General features: G+C 40.1%; 1 protein-coding gene across 2 annotated transcripts in view; it reads right to left on the bottom strand.

The window, feature by feature from the left end:
• UBASH3B (ubiquitin associated and SH3 domain containing B) overlaps positions 1-18343 on the bottom strand; it is a 171659-nt gene that overhangs the window by 27300 nt on the left and 126016 nt on the right. For both annotated transcript variants that reach the window (XM_074215298.1, XM_074215299.1), the window contains exons 5-7: positions 16505-16674; positions 6379-6587; positions 1409-1544 (exon numbers count right to left, since the gene is read on the bottom strand). In XM_074215298.1, the coding sequence (XP_074071399.1) occupies positions 1409-1544; positions 6379-6587; positions 16505-16674 (515 nt within the window). The remainder of the gene's footprint in view (positions 1-1408; positions 1545-6378; positions 6588-16504; positions 16675-18343) is intronic.

The raw sequence follows: 18343 nt of genomic DNA, 5'->3' as shown, positions 1-18343 counted from the left end.
AAGAGAGGTACACTGAGACAGAGAAAGAGAGAGACAAAGAAGAGTAAGAGCGAGAGGGTGGAAGAAGGGAGAGAAAAAGAAATAGAATTCTGTCTCTCTTTCAATGGGTTGAGATTTCCATATGCTTGGTTCACATCCCCTTCTGTTTTTCACCCACAGAACTCTGTGCTCATTGACTTCATATGTGTTAGTGTTCTCCCCTCCCAAAAAAAAAAGTTCCAGGGAAGGCTACTGCTGACTCTTTATAGTGAAATCCTCAGGTCCAATTTCCAATCTGAACAATTCATTGGTGATGCTTTCATTACTGAGTAGAGACTCATAGTCCTTCCTTCTGACCTCTCTGATAGCTTTTCAAAATGTGCTGTCCCTGAATAGAACACTGCTGGCTGGCCCTAGGTGTTCATTTACAGCAAATGAACCTGGCTGAATTGTGTAGGAGTGGCAAGGTTCTCTCCAGCTGTTCCCCACTATTCACTTTTAAGAAACCTCTTCTCTAGCCCAAGTGGTATACTCCCTCTCTCAGGTTACAACTTGAGATTGCTCGTTTTCTTTTTGACTTTCTGACTTCTGTCTCCAAGAAAATTCTCTCTATTCTCCAAATACGCAACCCCTCCAAGAAGTTCTCTTACCACCCTGGTCTACATTGATAGCACCTTTCTTTAAACTCTGATGGTAGTTATCATCTGAACCATTTATTCGACACCTAATCATACATTGTTTGGTTTAATTGGTTATATATTTTCATGTGCAGACATCTTATTTCCCCAGTTAGATTGTAAAACTCCTTGAAGGAAGCAAGCATCTATGTCTCATACTGCTTTCTAGTCTCCCAAAGCACCTAACAGTATGTAGAGCAGATGACTATTGGATTTGGGAATTAGACCAGGGTTCAAGTCTCTCCTTGGACATTTACTCACTGTGTGAGCATGAACTAATTACTTCACTTAAAAGACTACTGAGGACTAAGGATTCATCACAGGGATAAGGGTGAGGGAAGGAGGAGGGCAGATAATTAAATCTGCACAAGTTACCTCAATCTGAAAGGTAGTTACTTGATGATATGCTTGAGAATATTTGGTAAACATTCACGGGACAGTGATTGGACCCATGATTTCACTGGTGAAGGCAGTGATGGAAGTTCCTCTATCACTGCTGGTACCTTCTCTGCAATTTATGTTCTTAGAAGGTTGTCATGAGTACTGAGAGGTAGCATGACTTGCCAAGAGTCAAAAAGCATGAGTTAGAGGTCTGTCTTAAATGTAGGCTTTGTGGCTCTGAAGCCAGGTGTCTACCCACCAAACCCCAAGCTGCTTTAAATCACTACATGAATGTGAGTGACACTGGCTGTGAGAACTTGTTCATCAAATGACTGTTAGAATGTTTCCCACATGTTACTGGCCAAACTTACTTGCATGGGCTGGCAGATGATGGTGAGGGGAGACGTGTCCCCTGGGCCCTGCTCCTCTTGCTGCCGCCTCTCCAAAATGCCATCACCAAACATGAGTGAGCTGGAGGACGATGATGTGCTCAGAATTGAATATGAACTACAGAGAAAAGGACAGGAAGACATAAATTACTGGTACCACAAGCAAGAGGCCACATGTGCTTTAGTCTTCAGAATGAATAAAAGCATGGGACTTAACATGAAGAACCATGGGTAACAGTGATGGTAAAGGGGGGAGGACACAGCATCTGGATTCCTTGGGAAGAACATCTCGTCTACTTTGAAGAGCAAAGCAGTTAACAAATTAAGGGTAGACAGATTTATATATGTATGAACTGGAAGCCCCATCTGGGCAGGGATGGGGTCCATCATTTATACATTTAGTACAGTGTCCATGATCAATGGCATGGTTGGCACCAACTACATATAAATAACTATAATGCTACAGCAATTTCAAGCCATTATTTCTAGCTATTATTCAAACTTTAAAGAAATGAAGGACTCCTGTTGCTAATCTTGTTGGCCATAGCCATTTTCATAGGAAGGGAGGACTGTTTGGATCCCCACCCACTTGTCTTCACTGCTCCAGAGTCATGGAAACCTTGTAAGTGCTTGCTTCCTCTCTCCTATCCTCTTCCTCCTCCCTCACATGCCCCCAAATGAGATAATCAAATGAAGAAGCATTTCACAGACAATCATCCTCACCATACGGGAAAGGACAGAGCCAAAAACCTCTATTCAAAGCTGAATAAAGGATTATCAGAGTACAACCAGGGTTATGCTGAGTGGGTGGCAGTCCCATCCAGCCCCTCTTACCCCCTATATTAAGTAAGGTTACTTTGAATTAGCAAGCTACTACGATGGCTCATCTCATAAATGTGGTCATTTAATTTTGGTTATTGGATAAATTCAATGAAACATATTCTCTGGCTTCTCTGGGCAACCTGCAAGGAAGCAATTAATGTGGGTGTTACACAGATACTTAGAAATGAAGGCCTTTTTTTCCTGCCACTAATAGGAACAACAGCCATCCCAGCTACAAAACAAATACCTGGGGTCTCCACCAGTGTGAGCTAGAGTATCATAAATCTCCTTTTTCTGACAGAAATCTGTCTCCTCCCAATGCCCCTTTCTACAATTCCCTAGCCAGAGAGGAGCCGGCCTTCCTCTCTGCCTCAAAGCTTTGGGGACCTGAAATGATGAGGTTTGTAGGATCGTATTGCCACATCTTGTTAGTTTGTGCCTCCTCACTTCCCAGCTCAATTATGGCTTTGAAGAGATCGACCGGCTTCCTTCCCTCCTTCCTGCATCTCGCTGTCAGCTTTATCAGCTGTCAGTGCAACAAAGGGGATATGATTCACTTTGATTTGGGGCTGTCAGTTTCAATAAGGTAACAGTCAGAAACTTCATTTTGAAAACAGCCCCAAAACCACATCATCTCCTTAAGGACCATAGCCATGCCAGTTCCTCTGCAAGGATAACTTGTTCCTGGAACTGTCTGGCTTAGCCCATCCTGCTCAGGAGGTGACCAATCTGTACTCTGAAAGTCAGTCAACAACTGGGGAAACCCAGAACCAGAGCAGGAGCACCAAAGTCCTGAAGACATGCTTTTTAAAAAAAAATGGTGAAGACAACTTGGAAGAGGGTACAGAGGACTGGAAAATAGGAAGGGTAAGAAAAATACAGAAAAAAATAGCCCATAAAAGAAAAGTCTGAAAGGAGTTCTGGTAATTTCAAAATAGGTAAAATTCTTAACCTGAGATTAACCAGAGACCAAGGAGTAGGTCATGGAAGAATGGAAGAATAATCCATTTAATAATCCTTCCTAGGTGAGATACCACCACTAATATTCTGCTTAGAAAATGAGGATCATAATCCACACAACTCCCTATAATCTGACAATCTAATCATGTTAATATTCACCCAGGTTTATTCCCAAATCCTAGTTAAAGCTAATGGGGAGAGAGGGAGAGAGGGAGAGAGGGAGGGAGAGAGAGAGAGAGAGAGAGAGAGAGAGAGAGAGAGAGAGAGAGAGAGAGAGAGAGAGATTGTGTATAAGTGTTATAAAATGGGTTTTAAGGAATGTGAAGAGTTCCCTTTCCTATATTTCTGGCAGGAATGCTTCATATGCTAAAGATGCTTGGCTGTCAGAATTTATCAACTTCAATCTGAACTTATGAAGAGGAAAGAGATGTGGAAGACAAGAAAGATTAGAAAATATCCTTGATTTTATGTCTTACATTCCTAAAGCTATTGGATGGAGGGAGTTTTCCCATCTTTTCTTTCTGCAGACCCCAGCTGGAATTACCTCCTTCTGTTTCTTTTTAATGGTTATAAAAGAAAATAATTGTACTCATGTCAGCCACCATGTGTTGGCATGAGACAAAGAAAAGATTTAACTAAGAGGGAAGAAAAGCAAACCAGTGCCTTCCCCAGCAGGATGCCTAGGAACATAGGACAGGTAAGTCAGAGAGAGCCTTCATTCTTGACTAATCAAGGAGGGAGAGCATGGTTTGATCTTCCTGATTTTAAGAGAGTTAGAGTTCCACACAAGCTATAATGAACAACAGATTCAGCTGGGGAAAGGCAGGGGGAATAGTCCAGAGAGCAGCCACATACCATCTCTCAGAAAGGTATGTTGCAATCATTGACACCACATTGCTATAATGGTGGATAGAGCATTTGAATTGGTGTTGGTGAGATCTAAGCTTGAGCTACTTCTCAGACATTTGCTAGTATGTGATCCTACACAAATCACTTAACTTCCTTCTCTGAACATTACTTACATGTAAGATGGAAATAATAAAAGCCCCTACTTCACAGGCTGTTGTTAAGATCAAATAAGATAATACCTGCAAAATATTTGTGATAGGACTAAACAAATGGGAACCAATATTATTATTGACTCAGCAAGGGTAAACTTGCCTGGTCTACTTCGTGGAAGTCATATAATAATAATAACAATAGTATTCTAATAATATATAAAATCCTTTTCCTGGCATGGTGCATGTAAACTGTCCAGGTTTCACAGGCATAAAGCAATGAGGTCAGCACAATGATTCTGTAGACCTTTAGTCTGGTAGTTGATCTAAAATCTCTTCTCTACTACACTTTCTTTTGGAGTCTTTCAAAAACTGAGCTAGCTTTGGCAATGCGAGTGTCAATCTCATTGTCAATGTGTACCTCCCTGGAAAGGACACTGCTAAGGTAAGTGAACTTGTCCACAATACTCAAAACTTCTCCATTTGCTATAATATATGGATGGTGTGGTGCTGGCTGATGGAGCACCTGTGTTTTCTTGGTGTTACTTATTAGACTAAAATTAGCACAGGTCTACCAATGTCATGACAGGAAACTGAAGTGCTTTCATTTTAAATTCTATCAGGAAGATTCTGAAGATAGCAGACACTGAGGTCCTTTCTTGAACTAAACTTCCAAACATTCCAACATCATTACAGAGAGTGCAACTGCGATGGGTTGGACATGGTGTTAGAATGCTTACCATTTTGGCAAGACTATTCTATGGAGAACTCGCATAGGGCAAGCACTCACAAGGGGATCAGAAGAAGTGATACTGTGAAACCTTGGAGGTCTCTCAAGAACTTTAGAAGTGGGGGCAGCTAGGTGGTGCAGTGGATGGAGCACCAGCCCTGGAGTCAGGAGTACCTGGGTTCAAATCCGGTCTCAGACACTTGATAATTACCTAGCTGTATGCCCTTGAGCAAGCCACTTAACCCCATTGCCTTGCAAAAAAAAAAAGAACTTTAGAAGTGATTGCACAGCATGAGAGACACTGGCACAGGACCACCAGCATGGCGTGCTCTCATCAGTGAGGGTGCTGCACTCTATGTGGAAGGCAGAACTGAAGCAGCTCAAAGAAAACATGACATCTGTAAGTTTAGAATACCCACCTCAGATGTTCACATGGACTATTTGTGTCTAACTTGTGATAGAGCATTCTGAGCTCATATTGGTCTGATTGTCTAGAGTTGGACACACTATAACTTGTCTCAAACATAGTGATGTCATTTTGGTCTTTTTTTTAATAATGAAGGACAAGAACCAACCCTTTAAGGTTTTCAAAGGGTTATTTCAACTGATCCTTATTACTATCCTCATTTAGCACCTAAAGAAACTTGGGTATTAACTGAGGTGCCCAGGGTCACAAAGTTAGTTAATATTTGAGGCAGGATTTGAACTCTAATCTTCCTAACTCCAAAGCCAGCTCTCTAGCCTCTATACAGTCTAGCTTGCTGCCCATTTAGCACACTACATAGGAGATACTGGGCATTACCACTAGGAGGGGTTTCAGAATTCCAAATTAAAGAGGGCCAAGGGTATTGGGAATAGCTCTCAAGTAATATTTCATTCTAGGTATAATAGTAATAATAACAATGCTAATATTTATATAGTTCTATGTGCCAGACACTTCACAATTGTCATCTCATTTGATCTTCACAACACCCTTGCGAGATAAGTTCTCCACTGTATAGATGAGGAAACTGAGGTAAAGAGTTTAACTGATTTGCCCAGGGTCACATAGCTAATACGTTTCTGAGGCCAGATTTGAACTCAAGTCTCCCTGACTCCAGGTTCTGTGTTCTCTATCCACTGTATTGCCCCAACTAGTTGCCCCATGCTCCCCACTCTATGAGTCCTAGCTCCAGGTCTTAACAGAGAAATTTAGATAATAATTTGTATTTGATTATGCGAATTGTACATGGTGGGGTGGAGCTGACTATGTACTTTCCTTCCCATGTCCTGCATAGCTAGCTGGTAGTCTGTGGATAATACATTTTTCTCCTTACCATGTTTATATAACCCCCCCCCCAACATCCTGTATTTCCTGCTTCAGTTCTGTTGCCCTTAAAATGTGATTGTTTTGAATTGAGAAGATTAACATAATAAGTAGAAGGACTCAAGAGTCTGCTTACCCATGAAATATCCAGGTACTGCATTCATCGGCCTTGGTGATGTAATTCTCAGGCAGGAGCCCAGAACAGCCAGTGGTCAAGGATGTGCCATAAATCCAGCCCTCACTGGTACTTGTCTGTTCCATTGGAGACATGAAAATGAAGTCTCCAGGTACCAGCTCCAGCTCATCATCATTTTGTGGAGTGTAGGGATAGATCACCTGTAATGTCTGAGAAAGGGAAGAAAGATATGTGAAACTGTAAATGCTCTTGTGAATAGGAAGTTTGTTTTATCCTGTCATCCTATTTTTGATCAGTTGTTGAACAGTTGTTTTCAGATATATTCAAATCTTTGTAACCTCATTTGAAGTTTTTTGGGCAAAGATACTAGAGTGGGTTTGGCCATTTCTTTCTCTAGCTCATTTTACAAAGAAGGAAACTGAAGCAAACAGGGTTAAGTGACTTACTCAGGGTCATTCAATTGATAGGTGTCTGAGGCCAGATTTTAATTTAGATCTTCCTGATAGCTGAGCCACTTACTCATCTGAATGCTTCCTAAGCAAACATTGGTTAAGTGACTTGCCCAGGGTCACATAGCTAGTAAATGTCTGAGAACTCAGGAAAATCCTCAGATTCAAGAAGATGTTACAGCTTCCTAATGTCACTAGGATAAAATATACTCATATTTAGCTTTTAAAATCTTTCTCAACCTTGTCCCTACTTTATCTTTCCAGCTTTATCAGCCAATCTCTCTCCCTCTCTATTCCTCACAAACAAAACTCCATCTCTTCTGTTCTGGAGTAAAATTCACTTCCTCCTCACTTCTCCCCAGGGCTATGCTGGAGTCAGAGAGCTGACTGTTAAATTTTCAGTGTGAAAATTTACACCTTGAAGCAAATGCTTCAATCCAGGGCTTGATTTAATGTTTTGTTAATTGAATAGACTGAAGAAAGTGATGATAAAAATGTTAATAATGCAAGTTAAGCTAAAAATATGGAGTGTATAGATATTTTCTTGATTTTCTAGGCCAGTAGTGTCAAATGAAATCACTTAATAACATCATCTATGTTTTACTGTATTATTATTTATTTTGCTAAATATTATCCATTCCATTTTAATCTAGCTTGGTTCCTTTGGGAGTTCAAGGAGGGTCTCCATATTTTTGACATCTCTGGTCTAGACTCAAGAAAATGATAATTAGATTAAATTTAAAAACATGTCCTGCATATTTATTTTAAGAGATCCTGTTTTTAATATTTTGCCAGCACACCACTCCTCTTCATGGGAGCCATCCTCTTCCTACAGAATGCAGCTCAAATCTCTCCTTTTCCCCCTTCCTGATGATGATGATGATGATCATAGCCTTCATCTTCTAAGAAGATCATATCAGGAAGGTGATGCCATGAAAAGCACGTGAATTGGATCTGAGTGAGGAGGGACTGTGCTAAGTCACTAGCCTCACTGTCTCCTCCAGAGCCAAGTGGGTCCAGTGGACAGATATGAATCAGGACAATATGTATGAGGTAATCAGGGTTAAGTGACTTGCCCAAGGTCACCCAACTAAGAAGTGTCAAGTGTCTGAAGTCTCATTCAAAATTCTGTCCTCCTGACTCCAGGGCCAATTTCTATCCACCTCACCACCTTACTGGTCCCATTCTTTCTCTCAAACTACTTTTTTACTATACTTTGTGTTCATCTCCTTCTATCTTTATACATACATACATATATATATATATATGTATATATATATGTATATATATATGCATGTATTTTGTCCCTGTTGCCTCCCCTGTAAAATGAAAGTTACTTGTGAGAGGGAATTATTATTTTTTTTTCTGTTTGCTTGTCATATTAGTAGGTGATTAATACTTATGAAGTGATTGATCTGAAAAATTAATCTATATTATTTGGAAATGGGTTTATGCTGGATACTGATGAATTCCCTAGAACTATCCTAATAGAGATAGTTTCATTTTTTTTATATATAGTTTCATTGTTTTATATTCCCAGGGTCTAAGACAAGGCTTGTTGACTGAATGATTATGTCACCCATGAGGGATGAGATTTCATTTCTGGATTAGCATCTAAATATACTAGAGGCATTTTAGGAAACTCTGCCTTGTAAACAGATTTGGACCCAGTCACTCACTGTCCCATCTGCTAGTGTAGGCACCAATGCTAATTTTTTTCTTTCCCCTAGGGAAAACCATTCTTCTCTGTAGAGCCCACAAGGTCCAGATGGAGAAAATCTGCATGAAGGTCTCTGTCTTTTAACAGGGAAGGCATTGAAATCCATAGATCAAATATTACAGCTTTGTTGCTATTTGGGTGTTTCCATTGTGCCCAATATTTTTTGACCCCATTTTTTTTTTTGACAAAACCACTGGAGTGGTTTCCCTTTCCAGCCTTTTTTTTTAAACGATGAGGAAACTGAGTTATTAAGTAACATGCCCAAAGTCACTCAGCTGGTGTCTGAGGCTAGATTTGAACTCAGGAAGATGAATCTTCTTGACTCCAGACCCACCACTCTTTTTCTGCCACCTTGCCATTGTAGAATTAGAACTAGAAGCACCTTAGTCCTAAACCTCTTATACAGGATCCAATGAAATGACATTCATAAACATTGAAAACATTTATAATATAGAGCAAAAATGCTAGATGTTTATTACAACACCAACTTAACTACTACTATTATTATTATTATCATCATTTTTGCTGTGATTATTACGTTACAGGTGATAAAAGGAAAACCTAGAAAGTTTGTTATTTGCCCAGAGTCATATTGCAAGTTAGAGGCAGAGACAGAATTAGAATCTAAGTGTCCTAATTCCCAGGTCAGTATTTTTCCCATTTCATTTTGATGAGAGTTTCTCCTCAGATCATAATGTTTCCTAATTACCCCTACTCCTCCAGTAACTATGCTGGGAGGGTCTGTAAGCCAATCACTTTGCTGGGGACAAAGATGAGAAATTAGACAAGGCAACCAAGAGAAGTCACCAAGCCTCTTTCTGGAGAGTTTTAAGAAATGATGATTGATGATGATTGATTGATAGATGTTTGTCCTTTGTTCTCAAAGAAGAACACAACATCAGGGAGGTAATGCCATGACAATCAAATGAATTGGATTTGGTGAGGGGGTATTGTTCAAAGTCACTACTCTCACTTTCTCCTCTGGTGTCATCTGGTCCAGTGGTTAGATATGGATCAGGATGACTGGACTTGGCCCCAGAGGCAGTGAGAGACCTTGGCCTTTTAAAAACTAGATCTTTCCAAGGTCACAGTTTGACTGAAGCAATGTCCATTCTGTCATTAAGATAAGAGAGAGATGAGAAGAGGCCAAGAATGACCACTTCCAAAAACATAAAACATTAAGCTGGGAGGGTAAGACCCTTAGAATTTCTCAGTGATTGGACTATGCCAAAAAGAGGTTCTTCTTCTTGAGACTTTTAAGGAAAAAAAAAAGATTGTTAAAGGCTATGCTGGCCTGGAGACAGAGGAATGGACCAATAAAATTACCTTTCAAGGCCAATATAAGATTTATGATCAGTTCTTTTTAATTCTATTTATTATGGCCTACCCAGTCTCTTCTCCCAGATCTATATCCTCTCCCTGACTCCTAAGCCTGGCTTCCTTCCCAGATACACCACTACCTTCCCTCAGCAAAGAGTTCTATTTTACATATTTGTGAAACTGATTAAGAAGGCATCATTAAGACATTTCTCTTCCTTTGGTGCATGTATGATGAATGCACCAAAAAGAACATTCCTTTCCCTGGAACAGGGTGGAGGAAGAAGGCCGAGTCAAGAGGAAACAAGCTCCAACCCGAACTCAGGGGCTTAATTCTATGGCTGAGAAGGAGCTGAGAAACTATTCAGATAAATCTACTTCATTTTGCAAGGGAAATTGAGGTTCAGGCAGGTAGCAACATCCATAAGGTTGTAGAGTTAGGATTAGAACCCAGTCCTTTTGAGTATAAATATAATCCTTTCCCTATTATTATTATTACATCATTTTCTATTTAACCTGAGCATGGCCTCTGTTCAAAATGCCTGTTTTTTTAATGCACCTAACTCATTAAGGGGGAGAATGACTTTAGTACATTCTAAGGAAGAGGTTTTATTCTTAAGTTTAACAATTACAATTATTTGAAAATACTGTAGACTAGGGGTGGCTAGGTGGTACAGTGGAGAGAGCACTGGCCCTGGAGTCAGGAGTACCTGAGTTCAAATCCGGCCTCAGACACTTAATAATCACCTAGCTGTGTGGCCTTGGGCAAGCCACTTAACCCCATTGCCTTACCAAAAAAATACCGTAAACTGCCTTATGTCACTGGACATTTTGGTGGGGAATAGGCTGAATATCATTTGTCAAGGATGCAGAATAAGAGAATTCATGATGTACAAACAGGATTGTCCTAGATGATTTTAAGTTCCATTTCCCCTCCAAGATCTTATGCTTCTTACCTTGGGAAAGTAATATGGCATAGTGGATGGGAGAAGTTGCCTTAAATTATGGAAATCTGGATTCCTATCTTACCTCTTACTTCTAGCTGTGTGACCATGCTTGGGCAGGTCATTTAACCTCAGTATCCCCAGGCAACTCTCAAAGAAGATGAATTACAGATAATCTATTGGTCCTACCCTGGTAGAGGGAGTTTCTACAATAAGAGGAAATCACAGTTAAAGACTTTTTCAAGAAGGGAAGATTATAGGGACAAGAAGAGGTAACCATGTTCTGGAGATAAGAAAACTGAAGAACAGAAAAGGGCAGAGATAAGCCCCAGAGCAAAGTGAAGTGAAGCAGTAGTGCTAGAATTATTACCTAAGATTCACCATTATCCAAGGTAATACAGAAAAGTAATCCTGAGGTTAGGAAACATCAACATCAACATCAACATCATCTTCATCATCACCAGCATTTATAGGGAACAAAATGCTTTACAAATCTTATTATATCTTCACAAAACCTTTGATACTAATAGTATGTATAACAACTCTTGTTGTTAACTAATATTTCCATCTCCCAGATGAAGGAACTGAGGCAGGTGGAATTTAAGTGACTTGCCAAAGGTCACAGAAGTATTTCATATGATAAAGTGAGCCTTATCAAGGTTAACCCCACTACTTGTTCAAAAAGTCCCATTCCCTCCATTGTTTCCAACACACTGTCCTCTATGCCATTCCCACTCTATCACTTATTTTCAATCACTTCCTCTTACTGGCTCATTTCCTACTGCCTACAAACTTGGTCATGTCTATCCTGAAAAAACCCCCAACAACATATGGAAGGGATGTGGGAAATCTGGGACACTAATACACTGTTGGTGGAGCTGTGAACTTATCCAACCTTTCTGGAGAGCAATTTGGAATTATGCCCAAAGGGCAACGAAAAATGTACATACCCTTTGATCCAGCAATACCACTACTGGGTCTATACCCTGAAGAGATTATGAAAAAGGATAAAAACATCACTTGTACAAAAATATTCATAGCAGCCCTATTTGTGGTGGCAAAGAACTGGAAATTAAGTGAATGTACTTCAATTGGGGAATGGCTTAGCAAACTGTGGTATATGTATGTCATGGAACACTACTATTCTATTAGAAACCAGGAGGGATGGGAATTCAGGGAAGCCTGGAAGGATTTGCATGAACTGATATTGAGTGAGATGAGCAGAACCAGAAAAACATTGTACACCCTAACAGCACTGGGGTGATGATCAACCTTGATGGACTTGCTCATTCCATAAGTGCAACAATCAGGGAAAATTTTGGGTTCTCTATAATGGAGAATACATCTGTATCCAGGGAAAGAATTGTGGAGATTGAACAAAGACCAAAGACTATTACTTTTAATTTAGGAAAAAAAACCTGTTATCTTATTATGTAATTTTGATATCTCTTATACTTTATTTTTCTCCCTTGAGGATATGATTCCTCTATCATCACATTCAACTTAGATTAATGTATACCATGGAAACAATGTAAAGACTAAGAGACTGCCTTCTGTGGGGGGGGGGGAGCAAAAACAGGGTAAAAAAAATAAAAAACTAAAAAATAAATAAATTAAAAAAAAAAAACATAAACCAAACTCTCACTTGATTCTTCCATTCCTGCTATCATCCTATATCTCTTCTACTTTTTATAGATAAGTTCCTTAAAAAGTCAATGTGAATCCATTTTTTCTTTTCTCACTCTCTTCTTACAATTTGGCTTCTGACACCTTATCATTCCACCAAAACTGCTCTCTACAAAGTTACTGGTGATCTCTTCGTTGCCAAATCCAATGGTCTTTTTTCTACCCTCATTCTCCTTGACTCCTCTGAAGTTTTGCCACTTTTGATCACTCTCTTGCTCTTAATATACTCTGTGATCTGTAGGTTTTCAGGACATCATTCTCCTGGTTCCCCCTACATCTCTGACCACCCCTTCTCTGTTTCTTCCTGCAGATGACGCCCTCTACGCATAGGTGTCTCTCAGGGTTCTTCTGTCCTGGGCTCTCTTCCCTTCTCCATCCATACCACTTCATTTGGTCATCTCATCAGCTCCCACCTGTATGCTGATGATTCTCAAATCCACCTTCCCTGCCCCAGTATTTATGCTGATCTTCAATCTCACATCTCCAACTGACTTTCAGAGATTTTTGAACTGGATGTCCAACTGACATCTTAAACTCAATATATTCAAAATACAACTCATTTACCTTCTTCTCAAATCCTCCCTGCCACTGTGGAGAGCAACACCATCCCCTGGTCCCAGGCTTCCAATGTAGGAGTCATCTAGGGTTCCTCATCATCTCTCATCCCCAAGGCCTGTCCATTTCACCTCTACAACATCTCTCTTCTGTCACCATTTTGGTGCAGGCCTTCATCACCCCACACTTGGACTACTGCAATAGCTGTTGTTGGGCATGCCTGCCCCAAGTCTCTCCCCACTCCATCTATCTTCATTTAGGTACCAAAATGATTTTCCAGAAATGAAGGTTTGATCCCATGCCCTCCCCTACTCAATAAACTCTGTGGCTCCCTCCAGGAGCAAATACAAACTGCCCTGGCATTTTAAGTCTTTCATAACCTCACCTCCTCCCATCTTGCTACTGACACACACACACACACACACACACACACACACACACACACAAAATCTTCCATCCAGTGGCACTGGCCTTCCAGCTGTTCCATAAACAAGACACTCCTGCTCTCTGCATTCTTGGCATTTTCTCTGGCTGTTTTTTTTTAAGGTTTTTTTTTTTTTTGCAAGGCAAATGGGGTTAAGTGGCTTGCCCAAGGCCACACAGCTAGGTAATTATTAAGTGTCTGAGACTGGATTTGAACCCAGGTACTCCTGACTCCAAGGCTGGTGCTTTATCCGCTACACCACCTAGCCACCCCTCTGGCTGTTTTTCATGTCTAGAATGCTCTCCTTCCTCTGATTCAACTACTGATCTCTCTGGCTTCTTTGAAGTTCCAATGAAACTCCCACCATCTATGTTTTCCTTAAACCATCTTGATTCCTGCTCCATCCTGTTACCTGTCCCCTCCCTGCCCCCTCACCCCAATAGATTGTAAATTCCTTGAGGGTGGGGATTGTCTTTTGTCTCTTTTTGGATCCCTAGGGTTAGCACAATGCCTGCCACTTAATAAATATTTACTGAAGGCAGATTTGAAGTCAAACCTGATTCTAGATCCAAGGATTTATCCATGGTGCTGCAGGAGAGGTTAGAGAAGCAAAGCCTAGTTTTGCATTATATTGTTTTACTCTTACATATGTTTTCTAATAATATTGTAACTTTTAAGTAGTAACTTGTAAGTACACTTGTAAGAATTTTTTGGGTGTGTGCCCTTAATCCTCCACTAAATCATAAGCTTCCTCAATAGATTAAACTTTGTTGAAGCTAGTTTGCACAGGTCTGGCATCAATCTGTGAAGGGCAGCTCTGGGTGCTGAGATGGACCAGATCATAGCTCTCTATTGTAGTCCAAAGCACCTGATAAAGTGACAGGTCCTGCCCAGAAGAATGAGGGCTGTCAGTACATCCAAGCTCAGTGAACCTATATACAAATGGAGGACAGACTTAGGTTTGAATCCTACCTCAGACACTTCCTAGTCAAATTATTTAACCTCTCCAACTTTCCATTTCCTCATCTGTAAAATGGAAATAAGAACACCCATCTCACATGATAGTTTTGAATACCAAATAAAATAATTACTTGAAAAGTTCTTTGCAAACTGTCTTATCATCATCATCATCATCATTACTGTTAGAATGGTTGGTGACTAGCTTCATTTACTTCCTCTAAGAAGCCTTTCCTTATACCTCTGGTTGTCAGTGCCTTCTTCCTCCTCTAACTATCTTGGATTTATTTATGTTTTCATATTGCTCCTCTCTATACCTCTTTCTCCCATATAAGCTCATTGAAGATAGGGGCTGCTTTTATTTCTTTTATTTTTATTTGCATCCTCCACACCTAACTTTCATGTAGTAGGTGTTTTTTTAATGAATAGTTTTGGATTGAATTGGATTTGAAATTCAAACAAGAATCCCTCCTGGGGATCCCCTTGGCTTGTTGAGGTATTGTCTTGGGTGAATCTTGGCTTGGTTGTCTTGCTGACACAAGGAAGAGAGAGAAAGAATCAAAGAAGTCCAAGGAATGAGAAGGTCCTACACAAATATAGGAAGACTCTCTTAAAGCAAACGGACTTCAAAGTGGAAATTCTATTCTGAGGGGCTTTAGAAAGAGCTATTGAAAAGCACAGTAACAAATGAGCTTTTACACATTCAACATAAAAAGGGACGAGTTATTTTTAGACGATAATTCATGTGGGTGTTTGCAGTCTCTCTCTCTCTCTCTCTCTCTCCCCCCTCTCAATCTCTTTCCTCAGTGCCAATTGAGCAAGAATGTGGGTCAGGGAGAAAAGCAATTACCCTTTGTGTTAACTGGAGGGCGGTGTTGATTAGAAGACATTCCTGGTAAAATTCCACCACCACCTTTCTTCCCTGCTCTTCTCATAAAAGGAGGGCATCCTAGTGTGAGCCTAACTTTTTGGATAATTCTTCCCAGATTCTAAGAGCAAAGTGTATTCTTCTAACCAGCCACAGCTCTCTTCCTTCTCTAGGTCCCAAACCATGTAATTCCTGAAATGACTTCTAGGTAAGGGCAAGCTCAACCTGGATGCTTAGTGCTTCTAGAAACTCTCTCAGGATGATGTAAAAATAGACGGCAACATTCTCACCAGCCCATCCAAATTTTGCCTTTGACCTTGGGCCAATCACTATTTCCTCATATGTAAAAAAGGGGGATCATGAAAATACTTGTAACCACCCAACTGGTAGTGTTGTTCGGAGCCTCAAGGAATATAATGCAAGAAAGACATCTTTTAATACTATGTTAAACAAATGTAATGCTATTAGTATTGGCTCTCCAACTAGAGAATAATCTCCTTGAAGGCACAGCCTTGTTTTTCTTGTTTCTCTCCCTACACTAAATATCTGTTGAATGTTGTGATGTTGTGTTTATTCGTGTGCTAAAAGATTCTAGAGAGGGCTGTTTTGAATATTTATTTAAAACAATTCTTTCTAATGTTTAAAAGCATTTTTCCCCATTTGTTACTTTTTTAAAAATTCCCAAAACATCCCATTGAGGTGTATTTTCACCAAAGAGTATCATCTTCATTTTTACAGCTAAAGAAACTGAACCCCAGAAAGTTTAAATGATTTGCCAACAAATTTCTTGGTAAGTCCTGGGTCATGTCAACTAACAGTTTAGTAGAAGAAATGATTCAGTAGCAGGGGAGTTCCTTGAGGACTTGAGGATTATTTAGTTTCTTGTTTTTGCTTTCCCATAGGTAGCATCGGTTTGATTAAATTGAATTAAGCCCCCCCACCAGGTCAGGCTCTCAAGCCACAAGGAGGAGTGGGAATCTATCTGTTGCTACTTTGTCCAGGACCCACTAATACATTACATGGTAAAGAAGCATATGTCATATCTATATGTCCATGTGCATAAGGGCCAGAACTGGAGTAGAATACAGGTCTCAGGACACGTCTGACCCAGGACCCAGCATGGGTGTGTCCAGGGTAGGGGCTTAATCCACAGAGGTAGCTAAATTTAGAGGGCAGGTTTGGTAGGGCAGGTGAGAGAGAGATTACCTCATGGTTAGCAAATCGGATGTCTCTAGAGAAAATGGTAGCAACCCAGTCACACCCCAATTTGACATCGATATTCTGGGCCAGTTTCTCCAGGGTGGGCAGGTGGCTGGCTTGGAAGTGATAAGCCAGAGTCACATGAAGCTGCTTCTTATGGGGTTCCACGTGCACCTCTGGAAAAAGGAAGGAAGAGAAGGGTCTGTAAAATGGATGCCAAAACAATCTCAGGAATTAAAGGCATAGAACTGCAAAAGGCTTCGTTAGACTTGTTCCTCCCAAGCAGCAAGCCAACAGCTCCTAAATTGATCACAAAGGTGACTGGACTATTTCTGAAACTTAAGGAAAGCCCTTTAATTCAGCCAGTACTGATGACATGTTTACCAAGTACAGAGCACCGTGTACTTTGTGGGGGGAAGATTCAAACTTAGAGAAGATACTATCTGAGGCTACATGCCGATCATGGTCTAGTGGGGGAAATATGACACACATACAAATAGCTTCAATATAGGCTAAGCAGATGTTAGGTGCATTACAGAAGGGCAAACAAGGGCTCTATGGGAGGTCCCAGGGAAGAAAGGTCATTATTAACAAGAGCATGGAAGAACTGGCATTTCAGATGGGACTTTAAAGGTAGAAAGGAGTTCAGTGGAGAAGACTGAAATGTGGGAGACAAATGAGGTATAAGACAAGAGCAAAAGGATGCTGCATGTTCGGGGGCAGAGAATTGTCTGGAGGCTTGAGAGAAACAAGGGGCTTCCCAGACTATGCAGGGCCTTGAATCCTAGTCTGAGGAATCTGGGTTTTACTTAGAAGATAACAGAACCACTGAAAAATTCTGAGAAAAGGAATGAAATGACTTGACCATTAATATTATTAATATTAATAATAATAATGATAAAGAGATTATTCTGGTGTTAGAGTGAAGGATATGTTGGAAGAGAAATAAAAAAGTAAAAGGACAGATGTAAGATAAATCATGGAGACAGAACTAACAAGATTAGGTTATGAAATATGAAAAAAAAGAAGTTGAAGTTAATACCCATCTAGCCTCATACAAATAATGAGAGAGCATTTGTTATTTCCAGAGAGCCATATATTGGTTAAATGGTTATCTTTTCCCACTGATTCCTCTAAAAATACTCTTAGCATAGGATCTTTAACTCCATTATCAAATATGGGAAACAGAGGGCTAGAAAAAGGGAAGTTGCCTTCAACCCTCAAGCCTGCCCAGCAAGTTTGAAGAAAATCCCTGGTTTAGCCAGTACCCCTACCTAATAGTTCTATGTCTCATTCACTGAGAAAAGAGAGAACTAGGTCCAGTGCTTTCAGGACCATCTTATCATAATGTCCAGGGGCTCTTTGTGATTAGTATTATCTGAAATTCTTTGTAAAAAGGAAAAAAGACATTCAAATGAGAGAGTAACTTACTATTCATTTAAATTGAGAAAAATAGTAGCAGAATTGATATAACAGGAAAAAGCACTAGATTTATTTGAAGACTTGGGTTTGAATCATGTCTCTATGGCTTTCCACCTGTGATTTTGGACAAGTGACTTCTCAGATCTTAGTTTCCAGATCCATAAAACAAGAACAATATTTATACTACCAAACTGTTCTGCTAACCAGGTGTATGGCCAATAGGCAAGTCATTTTCCCTTTCTGGACCTTGGTTTATTTCAACAAAATTAGAGAATGATCTCAAAGTTTCCTTCCAGCTCTAAAGTCCATGATTCTATAAATCTAGACTCAGATCCCTACAATTTTATTTGTACAGGAATACATGCTGTTTTCCCAAATGGGTATGTGAAGAGTAGTGGCTCTGGTTTACACAGTGCTTGAGTC

Source organism: Macrotis lagotis, chromosome 1 (genome assembly GCF_037893015.1).
Source record: "Macrotis lagotis isolate mMagLag1 chromosome 1, bilby.v1.9.chrom.fasta, whole genome shotgun sequence".
NCBI classification, from domain to species: domain Eukaryota; kingdom Metazoa; phylum Chordata; class Mammalia; order Peramelemorphia; family Peramelidae; genus Macrotis; species Macrotis lagotis.
Note: the sequence above shows the minus strand (reverse complement) of the source record. Positions and strands in the feature narration are given on the sequence as shown.